General features: G+C 42.9%; 2 protein-coding genes across 6 annotated transcripts in view; one reads left to right on the top strand and one right to left on the bottom strand.

Moving 5' to 3' along the window:
• LOC147020234 (core-binding factor subunit beta-like) overlaps nt 1-4,360 on the top strand; it is an 87,987-nt gene extending 83,627 nt beyond the window's left edge. For 3 of the 4 annotated variants that reach the window (XM_085895425.1, XM_085895424.1, XM_085895422.1), the window contains one exon: nt 906-4,360. In XM_085895425.1, the coding sequence (XP_085751551.1) occupies nt 906-922 (17 nt within the window). In that variant the 3' untranslated portion in view covers nt 923-4,360. The other variant, XM_085895421.1, reaches the window with a different exon arrangement.
• On the bottom strand, nt 3,203-27,341 carry DAD1 (defender against cell death 1). 2 transcript variants are annotated; one of them, XM_085895432.1, is made up of 3 exons: nt 27,026-27,341; nt 16,078-16,233; nt 3,203-3,579 (listed from the first exon to the last, which is right to left on the bottom strand). In XM_085895432.1, the coding sequence occupies exons 1-2, from the start codon at nt 27,234-27,236 to the stop codon at nt 16,103-16,105; spliced, it is 342 nt and encodes a 113-aa protein (XP_085751558.1). In that variant the 5' UTR covers nt 27,237-27,341; the 3' UTR covers nt 3,203-3,579; nt 16,078-16,102. The 2 variants fall into 2 exon arrangements, with proteins under 2 accessions (XP_085751558.1, XP_085751556.1); XM_085895430.1 differs by lacking the exon at nt 3,203-3,579 and adding an exon at nt 3,643-3,733 and having other exon boundaries at nt 27,026-27,339.

The raw sequence follows: 27,341 nt of genomic DNA, 5'->3' as shown, positions 1-27,341 counted from the left end.
TTAGGGTTGATGCCATTCATGCACAATTTAAGGTACAACGGAAAGCCAAGTAATGTTAGGCAAATGTATATATGTATACATATCACTGCTCGGCCTCAGTCACAGCAGTAAGTAAAGGATGTGTCAACACAGTGCAGGCACAGTGCTACAAGAGATTAGGCATGTTTCCTTCCTCTGTAGGCTATAGGGAGGGAGGAGAGGGGGTTATTTGAAAGTGAAAATGCAGTAGATGCCAAAATGGCATTGAGATTAGCAACTTCAACAGACATAAGTAATCAAGATTCCACCCGAACCCCACAATCGTCTGAAATTACAACTTCTTCAGCATACTATCACCGGGAACGTAAACTATTTGATAACACTTTGGAACCCCCTCTTACCAAGGTGCTGTAATCATTGGCAAATGCATAAACATTCCACTTCAAAGGCCAAACAGAAGTTCACTTTATGTATACAAGTAAATAAATAGACCAAACGAAAATAGAGAAAAAAAATTTTCATGTTGTGCAGTGCGGATTTACTAACATGTGAATGAGAGGTAAAGGTGCTGAAGTTTGCCAACACGTCCATTTCTATGTTCCAGCTGACTAGTGGGGCTAATAGGATGGCGATCGCGTTAATCAAATTGTAGTAAGATTTATTAATTAACGAAGAGGCAGCTTTTATTGTTTGGCATAAAAGGTGAAAAGAACTTGAGTGATTTCTAAAATCCATCAGTTTCCTCCATTGTTAAACTATATATGCACCTTTGTGTGCACACTGCCATTCTTGTATTTGATATTGTAAGGTTTTTTTTCTTTCCATGAGTCTTAGGGTTATGTGAAGAGTAACTTCATTCCTATTTTTTATTTCTTTCCACTCCATGATTCCCACATCCCACCCCTCCCCCCACTCTCTACCCCAAGGCAAGACGCCAAGTTGAAGTTACTACATTAGCCCCTGTTCTAACAAGTCCTGAAGAACTCAAGTTACGCTAGATTTAAGTTCCCTTCCTGAACTCATCCATACATCTCTGAGCTCTCCTTACAAGTGCCATTTGGCATACAGTTTTTGACATTTGCCAAACTGGCACTGACCCAGTCCCATCCCCACCCCTCTCCAATCCTTGGATCTCATCACACATATGACTGCACTTCTACCACATTCTAAATTCCCCCCCCTCCCCCGAGCAAGTTAGGAGGGTAGGGGATATGCTGCTCATTGCCGTGGTATAAATTGATGGAACCTGTAAAGGTAGTCAGTCGTAAGTGGCCAGAGGAAATTAATAGGAAAAAAAATGAAATAAAATAATTTCAACTTCAAAAAGGTCAAATTTCGATAAATCATAAAGATCTGTAAAATAGATTTAAAACAAACTGATGAAAGAAAGCAAAATAACAACATTTATACAGAACATATGAAAGCAATCATATGCAAATGAAAGGTTATTACAGAAATATATGTCCCATTATCATTATTACATATCGATACGAGAAGGGCACTGGGTAGAGCGCACACCTCTGCAACCGCAATGCCTGATCGGTGAGAACATATCGGGCCCAATACATTTTTGAGATATTGTGCTATGATATTGATTTTGGCCCCATCTCTCAATGGTGAAGAAACACTTAAAAAAAAAATTATCCTATCCAGATTCGGATCTTCACCAAAATCGAATCAATTTGTCCTTGTGACACACCCAATCTGTCCACCAAGTATCATCTAAATTCGTCCACAACCTTTTAAGATATCGTGCTACATATATATATATATATATATATATATATATATATATATATATATATATATATATATATATATATATATATAAATATAATCAGTTTAGCCCTATCAATGGTGAATAATGACTTAAATTATAGGATCTGGATTCGGATCTTCACGAAAAACGAATCAATCAATTAGTCCTTGCCACACACCCAACGTGTCCACCAAGTTTCGGCCGGATCCGTCGACAACTTTTTGAGATATCGTGCAATAATATAGTTTTTGGCGCAATCTCTCAATGGTGAAGAATCACTTAAAAATTCTAGTAGCCGGATCCAGATCCGGATCTTCACCAAAATCTAATCAGTTCGCCCTTGTCATGCACCCAACCTGCCCACCAAATTTAATCTGGATCCATCCACAACTTTTTGAGATATCTTGCACACAGACAAACGGAGAGGGGTGAAAACAACCTTTTTCACCTTCAGTGGTGGAGGTAAGAATAAAAACATCCATAACTTTCCTTGCATAAGTGCAATTACACTTATGCAAGGGAGCTGGTTTTCGCTCCTCCCCCCCACCCCCAACTCCCACCCACCAAAAAAAAAAAAATTAGTGCAAAGAGACCCTTCATAAAAATCAAGAAACAGTCTCTCTGGACCATGCTGCTTACTTTTCCCAAAAAGCGGTACCTACATGGCCCTTTACCAACGAAACACACACAGCACTCGCAGAAAAAAATTTAACCAAGCTGTTTGTTGAACTCCATTGATTTGAGCACCTCTTCTGCAATTTGTAGAACAATGTTTGACCAGACCTGTTGGAGTAATGGCTGGAGCGTCTCTTCCGAGTCTGGGAGGTCGGTGGTTCAAACCACAGCCGAGTCATACCAAAGACTTTGAAAATGATATGTGATGCTTCCTTGCTTGAGAGTCAGCATTTAAAAGGATAAGAGCAAAGACAATTCCAATGGGTTGGCATCCATGGTGATGAGGATATTCCTCCTTAGGAAATGTCCTGCTGATTGCAGTGAGAAAGGCAGCACCATTGTTGTGACCGCTGGTACACAGAGTTCAAATTTAAAGAATTGACTGGACAGTATGGTGAAACTATCCTGTCAAGACGATGCAAAAAAAGTTTACAATCTTATGAAGAATGATGTCCTGTACTGGCTACATAACAGTGAAAAAAAATTATTCACTGAATACATACAAAAGCTTCCATTCTGATGAGACATGTGTGCATCCAAAGCTGGGGCATACATTGTTGAAAAGTAGTGCGAGTATCACTTTTGGAATATAAATACAAGCTTAGTTAAGATGAAAAACAAAAGTCTGGGTCAAGTTTGAAGCAGACTTGTAGTACATCTTTTTGGACTCATTCCCTCTCATCACCAAGAAATTAATGTTCGCACGAAGTCAGAGATGAGGTCATTGAAGCAAAAAAATATACAAACCATGAGTCCGACCAGCTCAGTAATACTTTTGGGTATGAAGGATTGTGATCAAAACCTTTAATGAGAAAGGAGATGTAGAGATTCATGAATATTCAATACATTAATTTTTTGCCCCCACTATTTTTATAAATAGCAAAATGTTCTCTTAATCTTCAAACTACCAATGGGGTGCAGGTCATATTTTTAGTTGAAATGGTCATCCAAAGGTTAAGTGGGAAATTCCTGTAATGTAATATAATGTCTGTAATGTCATTCCCCCAAACCCCCACCCCCCAAAAAAAAAAGAAAACCCAGCAGTGTTCCACTCGCCTTGGTGGCAAGCATTGTTCTTCATTGCAAAATGGTGAGCAGGTACTGAGAATTATGTCAGTTCATATGCATTCCACGTACTTTTTTGTTCAACTCTTCTATGAATCTTCCTGTGGATAAAGAGTACAACCAAGGAACCCTGTTTCAAAATTATGCACTGGAGATGCCAAAAATCATTAAAAAAAGACCTTTATTTATCTTTATTTCATCGTGTGTTGCCTCAATGCATCATAAAATTAGGGAATGTCCCCCGAAACAATCAACCTGAAACACAAAGGAAACCAAAAGTATGTCATTAGTTTTAACTCGACAAATTTGCCACAGCATCAGCAAAAAATAATAAATAATAATCATGAAAATCAATTGTTTGATTTCACAGCAAATAATGTGAGATTACTTTGGAAATCATGAAAAATTTAAGATACAAAACCACATTTTATTGATCTCCCTTCCCTCCACTGTATTTCTTACAAATTGCTTAGTTTAGCAAAGTTTAATCGAAATACTGATTAACCACACGAGCATCCTCATCATCAACTTGTATACAAAAGCATTTGCTTATATGAACACAAATTCCTGTAATGAGATTCACAATATCTGGTCATGGGTTATAACAGGGGAAGGGGGGCAGCGAAGGCTGTATCCGGTTGGACATATGCACATTATTCATGCTTTACTGTACTAATGTCAAAGAGGAAGCCACTCTCAACATTTTGAGATACAAAACTTGAAAATAATCTATACATGAGTACAATGCCTCCTGTGAAAAAGCTTTGAAATGATGTAAAACTTTGGGGGAATGAAAAAGTGATGCATGTGAAACATTAGAGATGCGTTAAGAATTGTTGTTAAAAGCTTGGTGTGCAAATAAAGAAGGCAATGTTGACAGTATGGTTTGATATTGTTTTTCATCTATTCAAATTATTTATATCATTATCAACAAGTGAGTGGAACGTCCACAAGACAACAGCACCCAGATGGTGAGTAATCACACTTTATAGAAACGTTGATGCGCCACACATGTTCCTGGCTGATCCTCTCAAACATCTATTTGTATCAGTGTGGTTCTACCTTAAAATGTTTGTACAATACATTGTCTACTATTATACGAGTAATTTTCAGGCAATGAGAATTATGGCCTGTCCTCTCCACTGCGAAAAGTACACTGCCGTCAACCAACATTATCATCCTGCATGCGATTATATACACAAGCTCCTTCGTGAGTCTTATATTAAAGGAAGCCGGTTGATCATCGAGTACAAGATCGATAGCAGGAAACATGTGTGTGATTTAAGCATCAAGTGGTACAATTATTGTTTGGATGTCTAAATAAAAAATAATTTCTAAATAATTGTGCATGTTCTTTGATATTTACTGCATCAGAATTTATGACTATTTTGTGATCACTTCAGCACAATAACATATTTGTTTAAAAAAAAAAAATCTCGTGTATTCTGCAGACCTTGTGAAGAAGCATGGTTGTTTCCTAGATGAGTCAATTTCAGTTCCAGCTCATTTCATTCGAATAAGTCAAATTTTGTGTGAATGGATCCACATTTCATCCTACTATTTGCAAATGGTCGCTGGCTTTGACACCAATTCATTTTTTTTTTATTATGGACCCTTGGCATCAAAAGCTCCATATCGAACAAACAGTTTCAAATGGAGCACCTCATCACCATTAAATTGCATCAAATGTGGCAATAAATGTGAATTTTTGCTCCCAACTTGCCAGCTCAATGACAGAAGATGCCATCCATTTGCATTTTTGCCGCCTCCTTCCCGACCCTGTTTGGAATTCCATGTGGGCACCAGTAACTTTATAGTCAATTTCAAAAATAAAAGATAGCCATGCTAAATTTTGGTTAACAGCATGATGCAGACTGCAAAGGTAACATTTACATATGTACACAGAATGTGGATATTATATATGTCTAGAATAGGCTCGACTCTTGCTTGGCCAGACGAACTGTTGGAGCGGTGTTTCAAGGGCCTTGGATCACAAAGTGTGCCGTCCCCTCCAATGTTCATTAAACTAGAATCCCATCTGCTAGCATTAGTTAATGGATGCCAAATACCCGACAGTGTCTTTCACAAAGAGTAGGCGAGTTATCGCTGGCACTCTGAATAAATTAAAATTTTATATCGCCTTCAGTTGATCAAACCTGGTCAGCAGACTCCGTTCGTGAAAGACATGGGCTAAAAACTTTCCCAGATGACTCCAAGAGGTGAGAACAAATCAGACTGGGAAAGTAGTCGTAGTAGTAATAGTAATAGTCGTGGTGGTGGTGTGTTAAATTTGGCCTGATCACCAAAAGTCATCCAAGAATTAAATTTGCAATGCCCCTTCTTCAAACGAGTTACATTGGAGTTCGGCAATGCATTTTACCATGACTGCAAAGGTAGAAGTTTTCCGAAGGCTAAAACGGAATGCAACCATTAGTAAATCAGGCTACCTGCTCTTTTGACTTTGAAATTTTGTAAATTTCATAAACATGTGTAGAAAAATTACAGGCCCAAACTGGGAATCAAACTCAGGTCCTCTGACAAACCATACCAGTGCTCTGCCATCTCAGCTATCTGGGTGACCCATTAGATGAGCAACGCAATTCTTCCACACATATACAAGTGCCACCCTCTTTCCCCCACTGCTTCCGGGGCACTCGCTGCCAACCATAGGAGCAGCTAGGGCCTGCTCTCGAGAGGGTCGAGTGCCCGACTAACTCAAGCAGTGGGGGAAAGGGAGTGGCACTTATGTATGTGTGAAAGAATTGCATTGCTCATCCAGTGGATCACCCAGATAGCTGAGATGGCAGAGCTCTCGTACGGTTTGCCAGAGGACCTGGGTTCTATTCCCAGTCTGGGCCCGTAGTTCTTCCACATATATTTATGATGGCTCTATGTTGTTCATTTCTCATTATTGTTCAAATGTTTATTTCATTGTTCAAATTTGTGAAAGTTTTATTTTCCAAATAAATTTTAAAACAGTGGCATATTTTTCATTTAATTACTTTATTGCAATCTTACAAATGACACCAAAATAAACTGCAAAGGAGTTTCTCAAATTAATTTTGCCAGTTTCTGTATATAGACTTCATTATTCATTGCAAACTGAATTACAAAATAATATAAAAGTGCACCACAATTTAAAGTGCAAAAGACGTCGAAATTACCCTTGTGCAGTCCACATGTTTTCAAAGCCAAGATACAGACCACAATAGTCATGGTGAAAAGATTCCTAAACACACTAAAATCTGAGTTAAATTGCGTGACAAAATGTGCGAAAAAGAATAAGCTCAATGCTTTCCTAACGAATGGCCATCACAATCACAAATGATGACAAGTCTGAAGATGACGATGGTTCACGAGCGGTATTTGACGATGTAGATCGTTTCAGAAGTCAAGGATGAGACAATGTGATAATGTTTGACCAAGTTATAAAAATGATCAACATGATGTGGTATGAGTGACAGGTTATTAGCTGCAAAATGTCGAAAACCCGGTTTCGTTCAACAACTTAAAACATTTGACCTTTGCATAACCTTTAAAGGTCACAAAACAATGTTGTGGATATTAAAATAAGGAAACAGGATACATGCTATTGCTTTATGGAGTTAGTTTGTCGAAGAAGGTCGAAAACCCGGTTCGATTCCCACAACTTTGACCTTTAAAGTTCACAAAGGTCAAATTTTCAAAGGTCAAGGATTATGACCTTTGGTGCAAAACTTCCTCTGGAACATTCCAGGAACAATATAACGTCATATAGGCTATATGGCATTTCGCACTCCTCGGATTATCCATACTTTGATGAAATCAGCGTAAAAACAAACTTGGAGGGGGTGCCACAGGCAAGGTGTTCGAGATAGAGCAAAATGGTTTCAAGACTTTAGGTGGGGAATGACCTCAAGATTATGCATAAAAAATATTGTCATCCTAGCTCTCAAAGTTTGGGTCGTCATATGATTTTTATGTCAAAATTCGAAATTTTCTAAGTTCGTGACCTTGTGACCTTGAGAAGAAAATTAAAAATCGAGTTCCGTGGGGCTATGCAGGTGCCATTGGGCTAACCAAATACCAAAACCCCTGCCAGATTCGACAAACCCCTCGAAGAAGATGGATTTTTATGTCAAAAATCGCAATTTTCTAAGTTCGTGACCTTGTGACGAAAATGAAAAAAAAAAAAAAAAAAAAAAAAATCGAGCTCCGTGGGGTTATGCAGGTGCCATTGGGCTAACCAAATACCGAAACCTCTGCCAAATTCGACAAACCCCCTAGGAGAAGATGCAAATTGAAATTGGCTACCCCCTAAAAACACAATTTGCAATTTTCTAAGTTCGTGACGAAAATGAAAAAAAAATCGATATCTGTGGGGCTATGCAGGTGCCATTGGGCAAACCAAATACCGAAACCCCTGCCAGATTCGACAAACCCCCTAGGAAAAGATGCAAATTGAAATCGGCTACCCCCTAAAAACACGTTTTTTGGGTGTGGCTCCGCCCATAATGGGCGCACCATGCCCATTTTCAGGAAAACAACTAGATCATGATATAAACCTCCCACCAAAATTTTATCAGGATCGTATCAAAACCCACGGAGCTATGCTCGGGACAGACAGACAGACAGACAGACAGACAGACAGACAGACAACAATAACAAATATAGTGGTCACTTATTTTTTTTGTGAAAATATTTTTTCGTGAACGAAAAATTGGGAAAACACTCCCTTTCTTAAGCTAAAAGTTAGAGGTCTACGACTAGTAGTACTTTAATGACCATTTTCCTATGTTAGGCTGATAGCCCCTCTCCCTTTAATCCTATCAAAAGCATTCTCCTCCATTAATCCCAACTACTACATATCTACTGATTGCATCCTTCCAAGTCTTTTTCAGTCTACCTCTTGGTCTTTTACCCTCAACGACTAAACTCGTGACTTTGACAGCCCACCTTCTCACCACATGCCCAATCCACCTTTTCGGTCTTCTCTTTCTGAACTCTTCCTCAGTACTATTAGTTTTGAGCATCTTTTCTTATGTCCACACTGCTCTGCTTATCCCTTACTCTTACTCCACACATCCAACTCATCATCCTTGTCTGTGTCCTCTCTGTTCTTATCTCATCTTCGACCCTCATCCCCCATGTCAAACTAACGTACATCAAAACCACTCTAATAAAGACTAAATGTACTCTACTTTTTACTTCGCTTGGGATTTTTGTGTGCGTGTTAAAATGCCTCTTCACCCTCTCCACTCGACCCTTATCCTAATTGTAACAGCTAACTCTGCTCCATCACCTGCATCTAACATATCTCCCAAGTAATAAAAACTCAGCCTTTTCCAGCTGAACTTCAAATCCTTAACTGTTGTCTGCATCTTGATTTCCACCCATGCACTGTTTAAATCTGAAACTGCCAGACAAGATATCCAAACGTCTCTCAACTCCAATGCATTTCCAAAGACACTACATTTTGCAAGATACACTGAATATAATTTGACCCTCCTACTCCTTGAATAAAAGTAACAAAGGGCCATTTCTCACTCCCCCTCCTTTCTTCTTCTTCAACATTAACCATCAGTTTAGTCTCATCAAGATTCACCCTCAAGCCCTCACACTCCAACGATTCTTTCCAATTATGAGAACTTATTTGCTTCCAACTATGTTTTTTGCTGTCAGGACTAGGTCATCTACATATAGTTCCATGGGAATCCTACCCTTACCTCTTTCATAAGCTCTTCTAAAACCTGTAAAAAAAGCAAGGTGCTCAACATTGATCCCTGATGTAAATCTACTTTCACTTCAAATGACTCTGTACACATCCTCCACTAGTTCTTACTGATGTTCTTGGCCTCTTATACATTGACATTACTATCCTCACCAAATCCTCTGTTACTCCTTATCTCCGTATTGCCCATTCCACCACTACCCTTGCTACCTTTTCATATACCTTCTCAAGATGTACAACCACAAGGTATAACTTCTTCTTTGCCAAGTACTTCTCATGAATCTGCCTCACTATAAAGATTGCATCTGTCATCGACCTTCCACTCATAAAGCCAAATTGGTTCTCATCTATATTGACAACTCATCTTGATCTGTTCAAATAGTTTTGTTGGAGTTAACTATAGGTTAGAGAGTATGGAATTGCACATACTTTTGCCATCTTGCAGCAAGTGATATTAACCAGATTGTCTTTGATTCAAACAAGGAAGCTTTTTAGTTTGAGAAAGTTGGTTCAAACCTAACCACAACACATTGCTGTGAGGGCTTCACACACCAAATTGTTATAATAATATTAATTGTACCCATGAATGCCATTTTAACGAAAGACCAGTATCAAGTCCTGAAGTTAAAATCTAATGTTCGTATTCTGACGAGAATTACCATTGTAACAGATCATCACCGAAAACCCGTATGGACCGAAACAAAACACCTTACGACCATAAACGCTATAATCCTGCCAAATTGTAATGCTCACATGAGATTTCAGCAAGTTCAAGAGAAAGTATTTTGCATTGTGTGCAGAGTCCAGGGGAAAAATAGCAACACAAAAGATGGCCACAGACATGTACACTTCCACCATTTCAGAACTTGGCAATTACCAAAAAAAAAAAAACTCCATGCCAATAATGACTTTAGGGGAACATGATGACATTTCCTTTTTATACCGTGACCAAAAACCCATCTCGTTGGACTGGGTGGAAGCTTGAAAATCCCAAGTAGATAAAGTAAAGGTGCGTCATTCCAGGAGAGCTCTTTGGACACTGATGTGTAATATGAATGAGCCGTTAATGTCATTGGGGTAACTTTGTTTGTGCCCCACAATGCCACCTCAAATCGCGGCAGTCAGCAAATTCCTTTGATTGAATAGAATAAATACACCATCAGAGATGGGGAATCCCCCGCCATTGAAAAATAATTGAAATCAGATAAGCGGTTTTCTATTTATTACAAAAAAACATTTTTTTCAAGATGGCTGCCCCAGTCGGCCATCTTGGATCCGGCCACGCCAAAAATCAATAGGGTTCTTCCTTTTCAGGTGGTACATGTGTGACCCAAATTTCAAATCGATATGGCAAAAAACATTTTTTTCAAGATGGCCGCCCCAGTCGGCCATCTTGGATCCAGCCACACCCAAAATCAATAGGGTTCTTCCTTTTCAGGTGATGCATGTGTGACCCAAATTTCAAATCGATATGGCGAACAGTTTATGAGTTATCGCACTCACACCTATAAATGTTGATGCCCAGCCAGCCAGCCGGACGACAGCCCCAGTCGGCCATCTTGGATCTGGCCACGCCAAAAATCAATAGGGTTCTTCCTTTTCAGGTGGTACATGCGTGACCCAAATTTCAAATCGATATGGCGAACAGTTTATGAGTTATCGCACTCACAACTATAAATGTTGATGCCGCCCCAGTCGGCTATCTTGGATCTGGCCACGCCCAAAATCAATAGGGTTCTTCCTTTTCAGGTGGTACATGTGTGACCCAAATTTCAAATCAATATAGCGAACAGTTTATGAGTTATCGCACTCACAGCTATAAATGTTGACGCCCAGCCAGCCGGACGGACGACCCAGGTGATAACAATATCCCCCTTCCGCCACGCGGCGGGGGATAAAAAAAAACAATTTGGAGGAAGACCGTTAATTTGATTGACGAGTACATTGTGCATTCATAATAAATAAATATGAGGATTTAAACAGTTTCAAATACAAAATTCAAACCTAAAGCTAAAATGATGGCTGTACTTTATTTCAGACAGCAATGTTTCTGACAGTGTTTATTTGATCACTGTGAAAAATTGCCAAAACAACAAATATCGATTGCAATGAATTTGCGACTGAAAGGACAAAAAAAAAATTCTGACAAGTTCAGTCAACATTACCAACAATACTTAAATTCACTATTAAGTCATGCTGTAAAGTCCGTTTGCATCTCCTGTTGTACAGATTTGAAGAAAGTAATCAACCTTGTGGTACATCCTCACACAGTTGGTGTAATCTGCAATGCTGAATGCTTGAAAAACAACACCAACTGTAACTACAGAGCACTTGCAGTGGTTACACAAATCTTTTTCTCGCTTTTGTTTTCTCCAAAGCTTTGGACTCGGTCAATCAATAACAGCATATGCAAACAGTCGCTATTTGAAGGAATCACCATGGAGAATTTGCATTTGAGTTTGGATACAAGATACCATATTCAACATAGGGCAGTACGGTCATTCAGTGTCAAATCAACAAATTTTCAGAAAAGTTCCAGGTCGACCATCTCAGATTTTCATGATTTTTTTTGTGTGGGTTGGACAAATATTGAACAGAAAAAATGTCAAATTTAGTTCTGTATTCCAAGGAGTTTTTGAGATATGACCCCTAGAGCGTGTCAAGGTTGGTTGAAGAAAAACGACCCTCTAATTATCCTTCAATTTCAGCAACCCATTTCTTGGCATCTGTTTGAGATAAAGCAATGAATTTTTTTTTCCTAATGCAACTTTTATGGTATTCTAAAGAAAAAATAAAGCCGGATACATTGCAGAAAAAATGAGGCCTGCAGGCCACCCTCAAAAATGGTAAAAATCAAAATAGCACGACTGAAACGGGCAACTTTGACCCATGTTAAAGTACCTTTCATTTATTGTCACCCATGTAATTTTTTGTGTAAAAAATATACGAAAATGTCTACCAAAATATGAATCACCAGGTGTCTACTGCATTAATTTTTTTTATTTTAGGCCTTTTCAAAAAGGGAAAAAATATGAAATTTCATGATTTTCAGGTCAAAAAAAAAATCACATGCGGCCTACCTTCAAAATATACATGCTTGGTATCAAATGAAAGCTCCTTTCATGTACTATTAGCTGAAGTACCCGGTAATACCCGGGAAATTTGCCCTATTCTCCTCACGCTAGTTAGACTGAGGCAGTAGTTGTATGGAGAAAATTAGGAAGGCTTCTTTTATTCCTCAGATTTATGGAAGGAAGGCTTTATGCTGCCATAATCCTCAGAGAGGTCATAGTTGAAGGTGGCCTTGAGCCACTCAATGTTTCTAGCAGCAGTGGCAACTGTCCTTGATGTCCTGCCAAAACCCGGACCTAGAAAGCTGGAACGTGAGTTTTGTGCTTCCTCGCCCGTCGGTGTGACGCTCTATTTGCAGTTAGGCGACTGTCTCACTGTCTGTCTCTGTCTGTCTCTGTCTGTCTGTCTCTCTGCAGCTGACTCCGCTTGCCTGGCTCTTTCATGAGCAGATCTAACAGCAGTTAGCTGTTGCCATGCACATGCAGTTTGAGAATTCAAATAACAGGAGGAGAATGTGTATGTTTAAAAAAGTCAACGAATACGAACATTTTGTCTTTCAAAAAACCCTAGCGTTTTTAACCATGAAACCTTTTGTTACGATTAATACGCCGGCGCACTATTCAAAAGCCTTTTTTTTAAATGGGAATTTAGTTTAAAAATATATATTTTTTCATTTTTATGGAAAGCCACTTAGCGCATCCTGGAGCTGAATGTTATGTCTATATGTGTGTAAAGTTTCATCAAAATCGGTTCACTGGTCTAGGAGCTTATTGGTTACAAACAAACAGACAGACAGACAGACAGACAGACAGAAGGACTGCCATTTATATAGTCGATAACTGCACCAAATCTCATTAGTTTTATAGCAATCCTTCATGTCCTACCAACCCCATCAATAAAGCTAAACAACACCAGTGTGTTAAATCTATACCACAGAGTACAAAACACCTTACAAAAAACGCAGCGCAACCCAATGCAATGTCAGTGTGGCCAGGCCATTAGTCAAAATAACTGTTAATTTCCACTTGAAAGCTTCAAAGTTGATCCCTTCAAATGACCAATAAATCACATATTACTGAAGTTATTCAGGCACTGATAATATTGTGCAAGTTTTGTTTAGAATCCAATGACATCAAAGTAATGCACACATTAGCTCAACTACTGATTCATAAAATAAAGACAGTATAATTTAGAAAGAATCAGACATGCATTTGAAAATTGCCCTTTGTATGCAATTATTGTATTAGTAATAACTATAAATACCTTACCTGCAATAGGTTGTTTTATGGCATTCTGTTTCTTCTTGAAGAATAGAACCAACAGGTCAAGTTTTTAATTGTTTTCTGCAGACCAGGTCCATCTTGTAAGTGTGCTTCCAAATTACAACTTTCAGAAACTTTTGCACACCACCCCAAGTTTAAAAATAAGCCATCCCTAGAACTAGGCTATGCTAAAAATAGATCCTGAGTTAGCTTCAGATTAAAGACTCTAGTACTTTAATTATTTATGCTTAAAGGTGAAACACATTATTGTTCAATGTTAAAAGTTTTTAAATATTTAAGCAAACAAACAAAACCATTTCCTCTGGAAGTGTATTTTACTCAGCATTACCGGGTACTTGCAGATGGGTCAATTATTCACCATGTTGGAGATGTGCAATGAAAAAAAAAAATCACCTTAATAGACATGTGAGAATTGGTTTGTGCATTGATATTTTGGTATTTAATGCCTGAAAATTTTTATTTAAGTGGGACAGAAATTAATTGACTTAACAGCTCACAAATGACTGCCAATGAGTCAAATTCGTTTTGGGGCTTTATTGATGGGGTTGGTAGAACATGAAGGATTGCGATGAGTGGGGCAGATAACAGCAATTTTTGAGAGGAATCATGCAAATGATGATACAAGCATCAAATTTGGCACATTTGTTCTCCAGGGGATTCTAATCAAATCTGTCTGATTGACCATTTGAAAATCCAAATTTTGAAAAATTTGAAAAAAAATAAAATTAAAAAATGTCAATCACGAATCAATGTTGGATGCTGGCTGAGATTGGTGAATGTTTCAGAAACATCATCAAAGACGTTCCAAGTCTGCCATGCAGTTTTCTTCCCTTTACCGTGGAAGGCAGACACGACGTCACATCCAGTGAATGCATGGAAGTATGGGATCCCTCTAGCTTTCTCAGGCCCTATTGCAAAAACTACCTCATGGACTGGAATCCATCGCGCCTTGGCTCCTTGGCCAAAGGCAATCCACATGTTCTCAAGTCCTAGTTCCTGTAAAGATGGCAGTAGAGATATTGCTATGACTAGTACGTCCGTGTCATTAGCTTTAATGATAATGGACTTGCTACCATCCGTCGTTGCATCCTTGGCGTGTATAAATATTCGAGTGTCAGCTTCTTCATGACAACACGGAGACACAGCATGCAGTGACTTCCTTGTGTTGCTAATGGCATCTTCTCCTTTTGTGACAATGACTGTGCTTGTCGTTTGTGCTTCACACATCTTTTCCGCAAGGAAGTGAAACAGCTCGGTCTTGTTGCTGTCATCTTGACAAAAGCTTCTCCAGTTACTTGGGGTCTTACTGGTTCCTGTCACTCTTCTTCTGATTCCTTGCCCCCTTTTCGACCTTGCCTCGGACTTCAGACTTGACTTCTTGTACACATCAAACACTACGTCCACCCTCTCGTACCTGGCACCATAGGATTCCACCTTTGGGATGATGTCTTCTTTAGCATCGTCATCAAATATCTTTGAAGTGTGTGGAGGTAGGGCATTGATAAGTGCTGAGCCATCAATGACAACTGCATCTCCCCTTGGTTCTCTGTCTGGGATGTTCACTTGCACTTCAAGAATTTCAGCCAGCTGTAACCTCAAATGTTTTTTTTATTTTTTTTTCAAAATTTGGATTTTCAAATGGCCAATCAGGCAGATTTGATCAGCAATGCCAAATTTGATGCTTGTATCATAATTTGCACGATTTTTCTACAATCTACTACACTATATAAAACTAATGAGATTTGGTACAGTTATGAAATTTACATCACATATTTGGTACACTAAATAAAACTAATGAGATTTGGTACAGTACATGAAAGGAGCTTTCATTTGATACCAAGCACGTATATTTTGAAGGTAGGCCACATGTGAGTTTTTTGACCTGAAAATAATGAAATTTCATATTTTTCCCTTTTTGAAAGGGCCTAAAATAAAAAAATTAATGCAGTAGACACCTGGTGATTCATATTTTGGTAGACATTTTCGTATAATTTTCACACAAAAATTACATGGGTGACAATAAATGAAAGGTACTTTAACATGGGTCAAATTTGCCCGTTTCAGTCATGCTATTTTGATTTTTACCATTTTTGAGGGTGGCTGCAGGCCTCATTTTTTCTGCAATGTATCCGGCTTCATTTTTTCTTTAGAATACCATAAAAGTTGCATTAGGAAAAAAAATTTCATTGCTTTATCTCAAACAGATGCCAAGAAATGGGTTGCTGAAATTGAAGGATAATTAGAGGGTCGTTTTTCTTCAACCAACCTTGACACGCTCTAGGGGTCATATCTCAAAAACTCCTTGGAATACAGAACTAATATTTGACATTTTTTCTGTTCAATATTTGTCCAACCCACACAAAAAAAATCATGAAAATCTGAGTTGGTCGACCTGGAGGCATTTGTTGATTTGACAAGGAATGACCCAGCAGCTATCACACACAACCATTTCCCAAGGTGGCTTGCTTTTCACAATACAAATCGATTGATCCAGAGTGGGAAAATATCCCTCGAATAATCATTAATTAGCTTACCATCTGTTATTACACGGGCTACAGCTTAGCCAATGAAATTGATGACAACAAGGTGGAGAATGATGTGAGCAAAGAGGAAGTCTGCGAAGGCTCTCTCTGGAGAAATGTTCACAAAGTCATTTTTGTTTTGTGGGTTGACTTGAATCCTCAGGCACGCTAGAGACAAAAGGAGATAAGAATGGGTTCAGTGACGAGAAAGGAATACGCTATCACGGTGCACGAAGTACTACACAAAACACATCCGCGACAGGTGGCAAGAAGTAATGAGAGCTAAATGTGGAACAAAAATAAACAAAGGAATCACTGCATAATATTACGTAGACACATTCAGCCTGTTAAAAAGCAAAACGCTTGTTTCACACTTATGCTGTGAAAGAAAACAAGGAGAGCAGGTGCCACAATTCGTGATTATATATATATATATATATATATATATATATATATATATATATATATATATATATATATATATATATATATATATTGTTGCATCACCCACCTCTGGAGCTTCGACTTCCAAAATATTACAAATTGGATGCTGAAACTGGGATTTTTAATGAATTGGATCCAGGTAACACATGATCGTCCTTGGAGGTTCCTCAACATTTGCTGATTTCACCTGGATAGACCGATTTATAAGCCATTGAAGAAAGGACTTCGATCTAAAGAATGCTCTACATTTCCTTATCGAACATCTCAATACATTTCAGCTCATGAAAACAGAAATGAGCGTTTCAGTGTGAGGAAATAAATAAATCTATATAATTCCCATGCCATCCCTACATATGGAGTACAGTCATACTCCATGATGCACTTGTTCATCCCTCCGTCCAGGTATAATGCTCCTTTCCACCCATTGGTTGGACAGCTGGCCTGACTCCGCCCACAACTGCAACCTGAAAAAAATCATACAGACTCCACGTAGATGCTATGTGAACCCAAACACATCTTTGGAGCTGTCAGATTCACAATCTCCATGTACCTCCTATAAGTTTTCCCTTAATTGTAAAACAACCAAAGCAACTGTGAAAAGGATTGTCAAATATTGAAAGGTTGGAACCGATAGGTACCACGGGCCTTGTGAAGACCACAGTATGTATACGCCTCAGCCTTCAGTCCTCAAGCTTCAGGCCTCTGGTGTCAGCTTAAAATAACCGTTTCTTTCACGCCGTGAGGTGCATCGGGCTGCCGAGGAAGTTTCATTGGCCAAGGAGTACCATGCTGGATGGGTTTCCACTCTGACGCAGGATACTTAAATGGCTCATTAACCCAGTAAGCTGGTACTCATTTTGCACACATCGCAAGGATGACAGGCTGAGTCAACCCACCTGGAGTTATTTCAACGGCATGACAAGGGCTCAAACTCAAGACCCTAAGATCTTAAGCCAGCCACCTCAACCGTGAAGCCAACACTTGGCATGGTGCCAGCCTATGGCCCAGTACAATTGGAATCTATTCAAACTCTATTACCATGATGTATTATATACGTACATTAGGCAGTGGGTATGTTTTTGCTTCAAACCCAGGTTTTTATTTATTATATTTTCAGGAGCAATCGAGGCAGTGGTCTGTTGCCTATACACCACCCAAATACCTATGTGGCATTCTCTTGAGCAAGGCCTACCGTCGAGGCTCTGCACATCCTTGCTTTTTTGGTATATTTGAAGTTATTTTTACAGAAGAATTGCAAGACGACGGAATTTCACGAGATTGTGAAAGAAAACACCCGTCATTATTTACTTTTCATGATGTGTATATGTGCATCAGGAAGAAGATAATTGGTTTAATTTTGTTTGGTGGCACAATGAGGCAGCTCATGGCTACAAGAGTTACAATTCCACAGGGTTTCCACATATATATATATATATATATATATATATATATATATATATATATATATATATATATATATATTGCAGAATTGTGAGTTGGACAGGTGATTGTGATGAGCCATAACATGAAGGAGCCATGTGGTTGCTGTTTCGGTGAAATCAGTGATGGCATGATAGTGGGGTGGATAGGGGAGGGCAAAGAGTTAAATATTCCATTGTTTCGATGAAGTAATGAAGAAATATGCAATGATCAATGTGAGAGTGCTCTTTTGCTTTTATGAGCATGAGGAGGGAGGGGAGGGAGGCTACAGAGAGTTGGGAGGTGGGATTTAGGAGTTGTGGTTGGGGAGGGGGTTTGAAAGCTTGGAGTGGGGGAGATGATTGAAACCTTAGGTTTGGGAGGGGGAGGTTGAGAAGTGAGGGAGTTGAGGACTTGAGGTCACATTTCACATTGTGTGGATTTTCCACAGGTCCCTGCTAATAATAGTAATAGGAAACTACTGAAAAGGGGAGATTATTCTCAGAATTGTGGAAGCTAGAAATGCACCAAAATAAACTACATTGATTTAGCAGGTTATATGCATTGAAATGTTCTTCACATGTACGCACAAAAGTGGACTGGAAGCGTTCCGTGAAAAATTCCTCTCTTGAAAAGAAAACAAACAAACTGTAGAGTGCGGAGAGAGTAGTTTTCCCCCCTTTCACCATACTAGCCGAGGCCTCATTCGACAGGAATATTTTGATTGCATGGAATATCATCATCATCATCATCATCATTGTCGAACAGAAAACAAATAAATGTATCAGTTATGCCTGGAAATTGGGAATTGGTTGTGTTGATGACATTGGGGGTTGAGGGGGTTGTGGTGGTTATCGTCCGTTCTGGTGAGTGATCGTCGATGCATGTTTTATGCAGCTTCCAATACATGTACACAGTATATCATACACAAAGTGTCCATATGTGACATTCTGTAAACGAAAGTTTATACTAAGGACATTGCTGTGCAATGAGAGATCTTTTTCGCTAAATTGCAGTGCATCACACCACATAGAGGATATTTGTTTCAGATGTTGTGTGTGCTTCGTGCAAGGGAAGTTTCTGGTTCAATGACGGTGGTTTGGGTGCTAACATTTTTATTTTAAAATATCTATTCTCACAGATAGTTTTATTTTATTTTTTTCCTAAAAGTACAAAGGTTGTAGCAGAAAATGCACTATTTTCAAACTGGAGGATGTTGTCTCCTTTTTAACAGGAAGAGGGAACTTTGGCACTGGAGGTGGCCATTCACCCCATCAAGCCTGCGCAGCACCAATACCAGATCAGATAACCATATCCTCACATAAGCAACCTCCAAGTCCTGCAAAATATCCCTGTACCCCTCTGTCTCCAATACTTTTAGGTACTGAGTCAATTCCAATTTAAACCTATCCACTATTCCTGCTGCCACTACCTTTCCAGGGAGACCGTACCAAGCATCAAGTACTCTCTCACTGAAACACCCCGACCTCAACACCGTCTGAACTCTCCTCTTCTTTACGATCACATTGTGGCTGCTGGTCATATCAGTCAATTCTGCAGAAGATAGCTTCTGCACTTATTGCTTCAACACCCTTCAGTATCTTAAACATCCCCATAATAACCTCCTTTCTTATGTCTGTCTCCGTTAGCTGTTCGTCATAGCTTAGTTCGAGCTCGGCCCGGAATCAATCTCGTAGCCCTCTACAGCAGCTATGTCCTTCATGTGGTGACCTAAACTGATCACAACATTCGAGACGAGACCTCCCATAATTGCAGAACATCGTTAACATCCACCTGTCATGATTTAGAATTTATCCCCCGACAAGTATAACATAAAACACTAACATTGGCTTTACCCATAGCTGTTCGCCACTGTGCTGTCTGTTTAACCCACCAGCATCTAGTACCACCCCCCCCCCCCCAGATCCTTCTCCTGTGTGACACACTCCATGATAGCTACTTGCATCATGTAATCCCCATTTTCATTATTCTTACCCATCCCAATCACCTTACATTTGTTTATTTCAAACTGCATCGTCCAATCAATACAAGTAACGAGACTTTCCTGAATATGATCATCCCCATCTCTGTTATCTACCTTACATCCAAACTTTAGGTCATCTGCAAATTTTGAGAGCCGATTCTTAACCCCACTATCCAAATCATTGAGGTAAATTATGAATAATAAGCCTTATAACTGATCCTTGAGGTACCCTCATTACTGAGATCCTGCCAACCAAGCATCATTGCACTGACAGTCACGCTTTGCCTCCTGTCATAAAACCGGTTTCCAATCCAGGTCATTCCCCAACCGGCCACTCACCTTCGCTAACAGCCTCCAATGTGGTACCTTACGGAAGCCTCGATGTACTGCATCCAATGAACTTCCCTCCTCCACCCAATCAGAAACTACTTCATTGAACTGTAATAAACTTATTAAAACCATGATCTCCTACTCAACTCACGTCAACTACCTTTATATAGTTTGAAATTATTCAAATGGTTCCCAAATTAACATGACCAACATCTTCCCTACAGCTTGAGTCGTCTTTCCTTTCTTTGTCAAACGCAGCACCGAAACAATGAGTGCTTACTGTGCTGTGTCACGTGATTGGGTTTTCGTATATCATGCCTCGCCCGCTAGGGGTGGGAAGAGTGTGCTTCTGGTCGCGCAATAAAGCGGAGTTGATGGTGGCCGGCGTGCTTCTTGCGTCCCACCGCACCTGGTACACTCTAGTTGGCTGATGAGGATGGTTGAATACAGACTTATGCCCGTTTTCGATGGGGACGACTTCGAATTGTTTTCGGAGCAATTGGAATGCTATTTCCACGCGAACGATGTGGTCGACGAGAGCAAGCAAAAGTCGATCTTGCTCGCTTCGCTTTCGCCGGAGCATTATCGGCTGCTGGGTGATTTAGTGGCACCGAACAGGCCCCGGGATGACGGGCTGGCGTTTCGGGACATTGTGGAGAAAATGAAAGCACACATGGCGCCGGAGAAGTCGTTGCAGCTCGCTCGATTCCAGTTTGATCGCCTCTCGAAAGGGGCAGAGGAACACGTCGCTGATTTTGTGGCGCGGATTAAGCATTCTTCCGTGGCCTGCAAGTTCCCGGCGGGGGAGCGGTCAGCTCGGCTCAGACATCGTTTTATTGCTGGTTTACAAGATGCGAAAATGGTTTCAGCGGTTTTACGGCTGAAGGATGAAGTCATTACATTCGACTCGGCGGTCAGCACGGCTACAGCCGTCGAGCAGACTCGCGGGGATGTTCGAGCCATCACTGGCCACGCGGGGTCGCGAGCACCCCAGGACGCGCGCACGACCTTCGATGCGGGTCGGACGTCACCACGTGGCCGCGCGTGCGGAGAGGTGACCCCGCGGACATGCTTGGGATGTGGAGGTCGACACCTGCGCCGTGCATGCCCGTATAAAGGCAACGTGTGTTTGAATTGTCACAAGGTGGGTCATTTGGCACGTGTGTGCCGTGGGGCGTCGGCCACCGTTAAAGTCGTGGACGGCGATGTGCGAGGCGACTCGGGGCGGAACCAGCGGCCGTTGTTGAGCCTGTTTTCAATTGGCCCAGCGACGGCGCGCCCGATGACGGTGGAAGTCGAAGTAAACGAAACGCCGATCACGTTCCAGGTCGATACGGGAGCAGCGGTGTCGCTCATCGGCGAACAGACCGCGCGTAGACTCAACGGCTTGAAGCTTATCAGGTCAAACCTCACGCTGTTCACGTACACCCGCGAGAAGATAACGCCAGTCGGGATGGCAGACGTGTCTGTGCGGTACCAAGGCCAGGTCGCCACGCTTCGGGTGTACGTCGTACGGGGGAGGGGGCCGTCTCTCCTCGGCCGAGATTGGATGACCCGCATCAGGCTAGACTGGGCCGCAGTTAACCTTGTGCAACCCGTGCCGAGCCAGTGGGAGGATCAGTTGGAGGAGATTCTTCAAAGACATCAAGGGTCGTTTAGCGACGACCTTGGAAAACTCAAGGGCATGGAGGCGAAACTCTTCTTGAAGGAGGGGGTGGTTCCTCGGTTTTGTAAACCGCGTCCGGTGCCGTATGCCCTGCGGGACAAGGTCAAGGGTGAACTGGATAGGCTGGAGGCCTGTGGAGTGATCGAACGGGTGTCGTGCTCAGATTGGGCCACCCCGGTTGTCACGGTGCTGAAACGGAATGGAGACGTCCGATTGTGCGGGGACTTCAAATCCACGGTTAATCCGGGGCTCAGTGTGGAGCAATATCCACTGCCGTCAATCGATGAGATATATGCGCGATTGGCGGGGAGTCAATACTTCACGAAGCTAGACCTGCGTGATGCATATTTTCACCTGCCGATGGATCCCGGGAGTAGCGAGCTTTTAACAATCAACACGTGTCAAGGACTCTATCGATATACCCGACTCTGTTTTGGGATTGCTTCAGCCCCAGCTTTGTGGCAGAAAGCTATGGATCAGGTTTGCATTGGCCTGCCCGCTCAGACCTACCTGGACGATGTGCTCATTGCGGGGAGAACGGCGGACAAGCATCTTGCGAACATTGCCCGAGTGCTGACAAAGCTAGAAGCGTGCGGCCTGCGCTTAAACAGGGACAAGTGCGCGTTCTTCAAGCAGCGCTTGGAATACCTCGGGCACATCATCACGCCGGAGGGGCTGTTGAAAGGTCCTCGGAAGGTGGAGGTGATTCAGCGCATGCCACCGCCTCGCGACAAGACGCAGCTGCGCTCGTTCATTGGCATGGCCCAGTATTACCAAAGGTTCGTGTGCGGGCTCAGCTCACAACTTGCACCGTTAACGCGGTTGCTCAAGAAGGACGAGCGCTGGGCTTAGGGGCCTGCACACCAGGCGTCGTTCGACCGCGTCAAGCAGCTGCTCACAGAGGATACGGTCCTCGTGCACTACGAGCCTGCGCGTCCGCTCCTATTGGCATGCCACAGCTCTGCATATGGCATCGTGGCAGTGCTCTCCCACAGGATGGACGATGGTTCCGAGCGGCCTGTTTGTTTTGCATCCCGGACCCTGTCCACAGCAGAGCGCGGATATGCCCAGATTGAGCGTGAAGCTCTCAGCCTCGTCTGGGGTGTGCGGAGGTTTCATCAATATCTGCTGGGGCGGCATTTCACTTTACAGACGGATCACAAACCGCTTCAATTCATCCTGAGACCCGAACGCGGGGTGCCGGTGGTAGCAGCCGCGCGAATACAGCGGTGGTGTCTGTTTCTGGGTGCTTACGATTACGATATTCAGTTCCGAAGCACCGAGAAGCATGCTAACTGCGACGGGCTCTCACGCTTACCGTGTGCGGAGGGTCCAGCTGCGTCTGAGTTGGGCGACCGGGTCGATGTGTTCGCGCTGGACCAGGCCCAAAGCGGGCCGGTCACGGCCAGACAGGTCGCGGTGGAATCGGCTCGTGATCCGGTGCTTGCCCGTGTCGTCCAGGCGATTTCTACGGGGAATTGGAGCGATCTGCCTTCGACACCGGCATTTCAACCTTTCACGTCACGCGCAGCGGAGCTGTCGTTGGTCCAACGGTGCGTAATGTGGGGAATGAGGACCGTGATTCCACCGAGGTTCAGGCAGCGGTGTTTGGAAGAACTGCATGTCAGTCACCTTGGCATCGTGAAGACCAAGAGTCGTGCTCGTAGCCTGTTGTGGTGGCCGGGGTTGGACAAAGACATTGAGCAGTTGGTTAAGCGTTGCGCCACGTGCCAGACAGATGCTGATAACCCGCGTCGAGCTTCGGGTCTCTGGCCTGTGCCAGACCGAGCTTGGCAGAGGGTCCATGTAGATTTTGCGGGACCGGTTAATGGCAAGATGTTTTTGATTGTGATTGATGCATTCTCTAAATGGCCGGAGGTTGTAGTAATGCAGCATACTTCAGCAAACATTACAGTAGAGAAGCTGCGGACGATCTTTGCTAATAAAGGGTTGCCGGAGATCCTGGTCTCTGATAATGGTCCGCAGTTCATCGCGGGTGTATTTGATGAGTTTATGCGCCAGAATGGTATTCGACATCTAAGGTCCGCACCGTATCATCCTGAGACGAATGGCCAAGCTGAGTCGTTTGTCAAGATGTTGAAGCGGGCTTTGCGCAGGGGGGGTGTTGCACCTGTGCAGGCGGTGGTCGATGTCTTTTTGCTCCATTACAGGAACGCAGTTCATCCTGTCACAGGTGATTCGCCGGCCATTCGTCTCTATGGACGGGCTTTGCGGTCCAGGCTGGATTTGCTACGACCTGGAGGGTCGGGGAGTGGGGCGATGTCGCGTCCGACGCGGCTGCGCAGCTTCGAGGTGGGGCAGCGGGTAATGGTGCGCGATTATTTCCACGGTTCCAAATGGGTGCCGGCGGTGGTCTCTGTGGTGCTGGTGCCGGCGAATTGCATGGTGCGGACTGATGGTGGGGATGTGTGGAAGCGGCACGTGGACCAGATGCATGATCGCTGTTCAGCGTCACCCCCCCCCCACTCCTCCCCGAGCTGAACGATGCGGGACCCCCACCGGTAGTGTCGCCGGCACCTGACGTTGTATCGCCGGGGCTGGCTGGGCCAGCGCCGAGGGGGGCTTCGCCTGATGCCGTCCTACCCGGGGACGTCTGGGCAGGCTGGGCAGTCGGGGATAGCTGGTGTTGCGGAAAGTGCGAGTCCGGCGAGGGTGTCACCTCGACCAGGCCGGGAGGGGTCTGAGCCTGGGCTGTCTGGTGGCGCTGCCCGTCCGAGGCGGGTCAGGGTGCGGCCGCGGTACTTGGAGGATTATGAGTGTTGATGGGTTTCCGATGGTCATGTTGTGATTATCCGTTCGTTATGTGACGGGTCATTTTACGAGGGGAGGAGTGTGCTGTGTCACGTGATTGGGTTTTCGTATATCATGCCTCGCCCGCTAGGGGTGGGAAGAGTGTGCTTCTGGTCGCGCAATAAAGCGGAGTTGATGGTGGCCGGCGTGCTTCTTGCGTCCCACCGCACCTGGTACACTCTACTTACAGTCTACTTTAGAAATACTGTACATGAATAAAATCAATTAAATAAATTCAATTTGGTTGGCCGGGGCGGAGGGCAAAAACCATGTGGGTAACAACACATATGGAACACCGATGATGGAAACGTAGCAGAACGACAATGCACCGCACAGAAAATAGTACACACAATACGGTACACACAGGACAGTGCGGTGCACACAGGACAGAAAATAGCACACACAATACGGTGCACACAGGACAGAAAATAGCACACACAATACGGTGCACACAGGACAGAAAATAGCACACACAATACGGTGCACACAGGACAGAAAATAGTACACACAATACGGTACACACAGGACAATACGGTGCACACAGGACAGAAAATAGCACACACAATACGGTACACACAGGACACTGCGGTGCACACAGGACAGTACACACAGGACAGTACATTTACACAAAGGACAGTACGGAACACACAGGACAGTACATTTACACAGGACAGAAAATAGCACACACAATACGGTACACACAGGACAATACGGTACACACAGGACAGTGCGGTGCACACAGGACAGTACATTTACACAGTACAGTACATTTACACAGGACAGAAAATAGCACACATAATACGGTACACACAGGACAATACGGTACACACAGGACAGTGCGGTGCACACAGGACAGTACATTTACACAAAGGACAGTACGGAACACACAGGACAGTACGGAACACACAGTACAGTACATTTACACAGGACAGAAAATAGCACACACAATACGGTACACACAGGACAATACGGTACACACAGGACAGTGCGGTACACACAGGACAGTACATTTACACAGTACAGTACATTTACACAGGACAGAAAATAGCACACACAATACGGTACACACAGGACAATACGGTACACACAGGACAGTGCGGTACACACAGGACAGTACATTTACACAGTACAGTGCGGTACATAAAGGACAGAACGGTACACACAGGACAGTACATTTACATAGGACAGTACAGTGAGGAGTGTGTGTGTCTGTGTGTCTGTGTGTCTGTGTGTCTGTGTCTGTGTGTGTCTGTGTGTGTGTGTGTCTGTGTGTCTGTGTGTGTGTCTGTGTGTGTGTCTGTGTGTGTGTCTGTGTGTGTGTCTGTGTGTGTGTCTGTGTGTGTGTCTGTGTCTGTGTCTGTGTCTGTGTGTGTGTGTGTGTGTGTGTCTGTATGTGTGTGTGTCTGTGTGTGTGTCTGTGTGTGTGTGTGTGAGTGTGTGTGTGTGTCTGTGTGTGTGTCTGTGTGTGTGTCTGTGTGTGTCTGAGTCTGTGTGTGTGTGTGTGTGTGTGTGTGTGTGTGTGTGTGTGTGTGTGTGTGTGTGTGTGTGTGTGTGTGTGTGTGTGTGTGTGTGTGTGTCTGTGTGTCTGTGTCTGTGTGTGTGTGTGTCTGTGTCTGTGTGTGTGTCTGTGTGTCTGTGTGTGTGTCTGTGTGTCTGTGTGTGTGTGTGTCTGTGTGTGTGTGTGTCTGTGTGTCTGTGTGTGTGTGTGTCTGTGTGTGTGTGTGTCTGTGTGTGTCTGTGTCTGTGTGTGTGTGTGTGTGTGTGTCTGTGTGTGTGTGTGTGTCTGTGTGTGTCTGTGTGTGTGTGTGTCTGTGTGTGTGTGTGTGTGTGTGTGTATGTGTGTGTCTGTGTGTCTGTGTGTGTGTGTGTGTCTGTGTGTGTGTGTGTCTGTGTGTGTGTGTCTGTGTGTGTCTGTGTGTGTCTGTGTGTGTCTGTGTGTGTCTGTGTGTGTCTGTGTGTGTCTGTGTGTGTCTGTGTGTGTGTGTGTGTGTGTGTGTGTGTGTGTGTGTGTGTGTGTGTGTGTGTGTGTGTGTGTGTGTGTGTGTGTGTGTGTGTGTGTACCTGAGGTGTTTCATGCAGGGATTTAGTTCATAAACATTGACCTCCTCCCGTTCCGCCAAAATACAACCATCGAACACCGTTCAATACAAAACAAGATGTCTTGGTTGAAAAAAATGCAACGGTCCGGTCATCAAAACAATAATTATTATTATAACCCCTGGAAATAGCACAACACCGAGCACACATCGATTCCAGTGTAGAATAACACACCGAACCCAAGGCACGACGGGGATCACGAGCCTCACCAGCAAGCACGAAACAACCGACGCAGGAAATGAATCCCGAGAGGAACGAGTTGAACGGGAAGGTTCCGACCAGACAGCAGTACACGAACTGAATGACTCCCGTGAGAACCACGTACGCCAGGTACGAGTCGATGAGCTTCAGTCTGGCCGGTGTGGCTGCTGAATATTCTTTGTGTAAATTTGTCATCACGTTCATGAACTTGGGCGCCATATTCTGAGAAAGGACGTTTCACGAAAACCGATCTCGGCTCTTTGAACAGACTCTGCAGTTATCGTCGTTGACGATGAGGATCACGTAAACCGCGACTTACAAACG

The sequence above is a fragment of the Eptatretus burgeri genome, chromosome 9, assembly GCF_056783735.1.
Source record: "Eptatretus burgeri isolate ZD-2024b chromosome 9, Ebu_testis_v1, whole genome shotgun sequence".
NCBI lineage: Eukaryota > Metazoa > Chordata > Myxini > Myxiniformes > Myxinidae > Eptatretus > Eptatretus burgeri.
The sequence above is the reverse complement of the archived record's forward strand: the minus strand, read 5'-3'. Positions and strand labels throughout refer to the sequence as shown.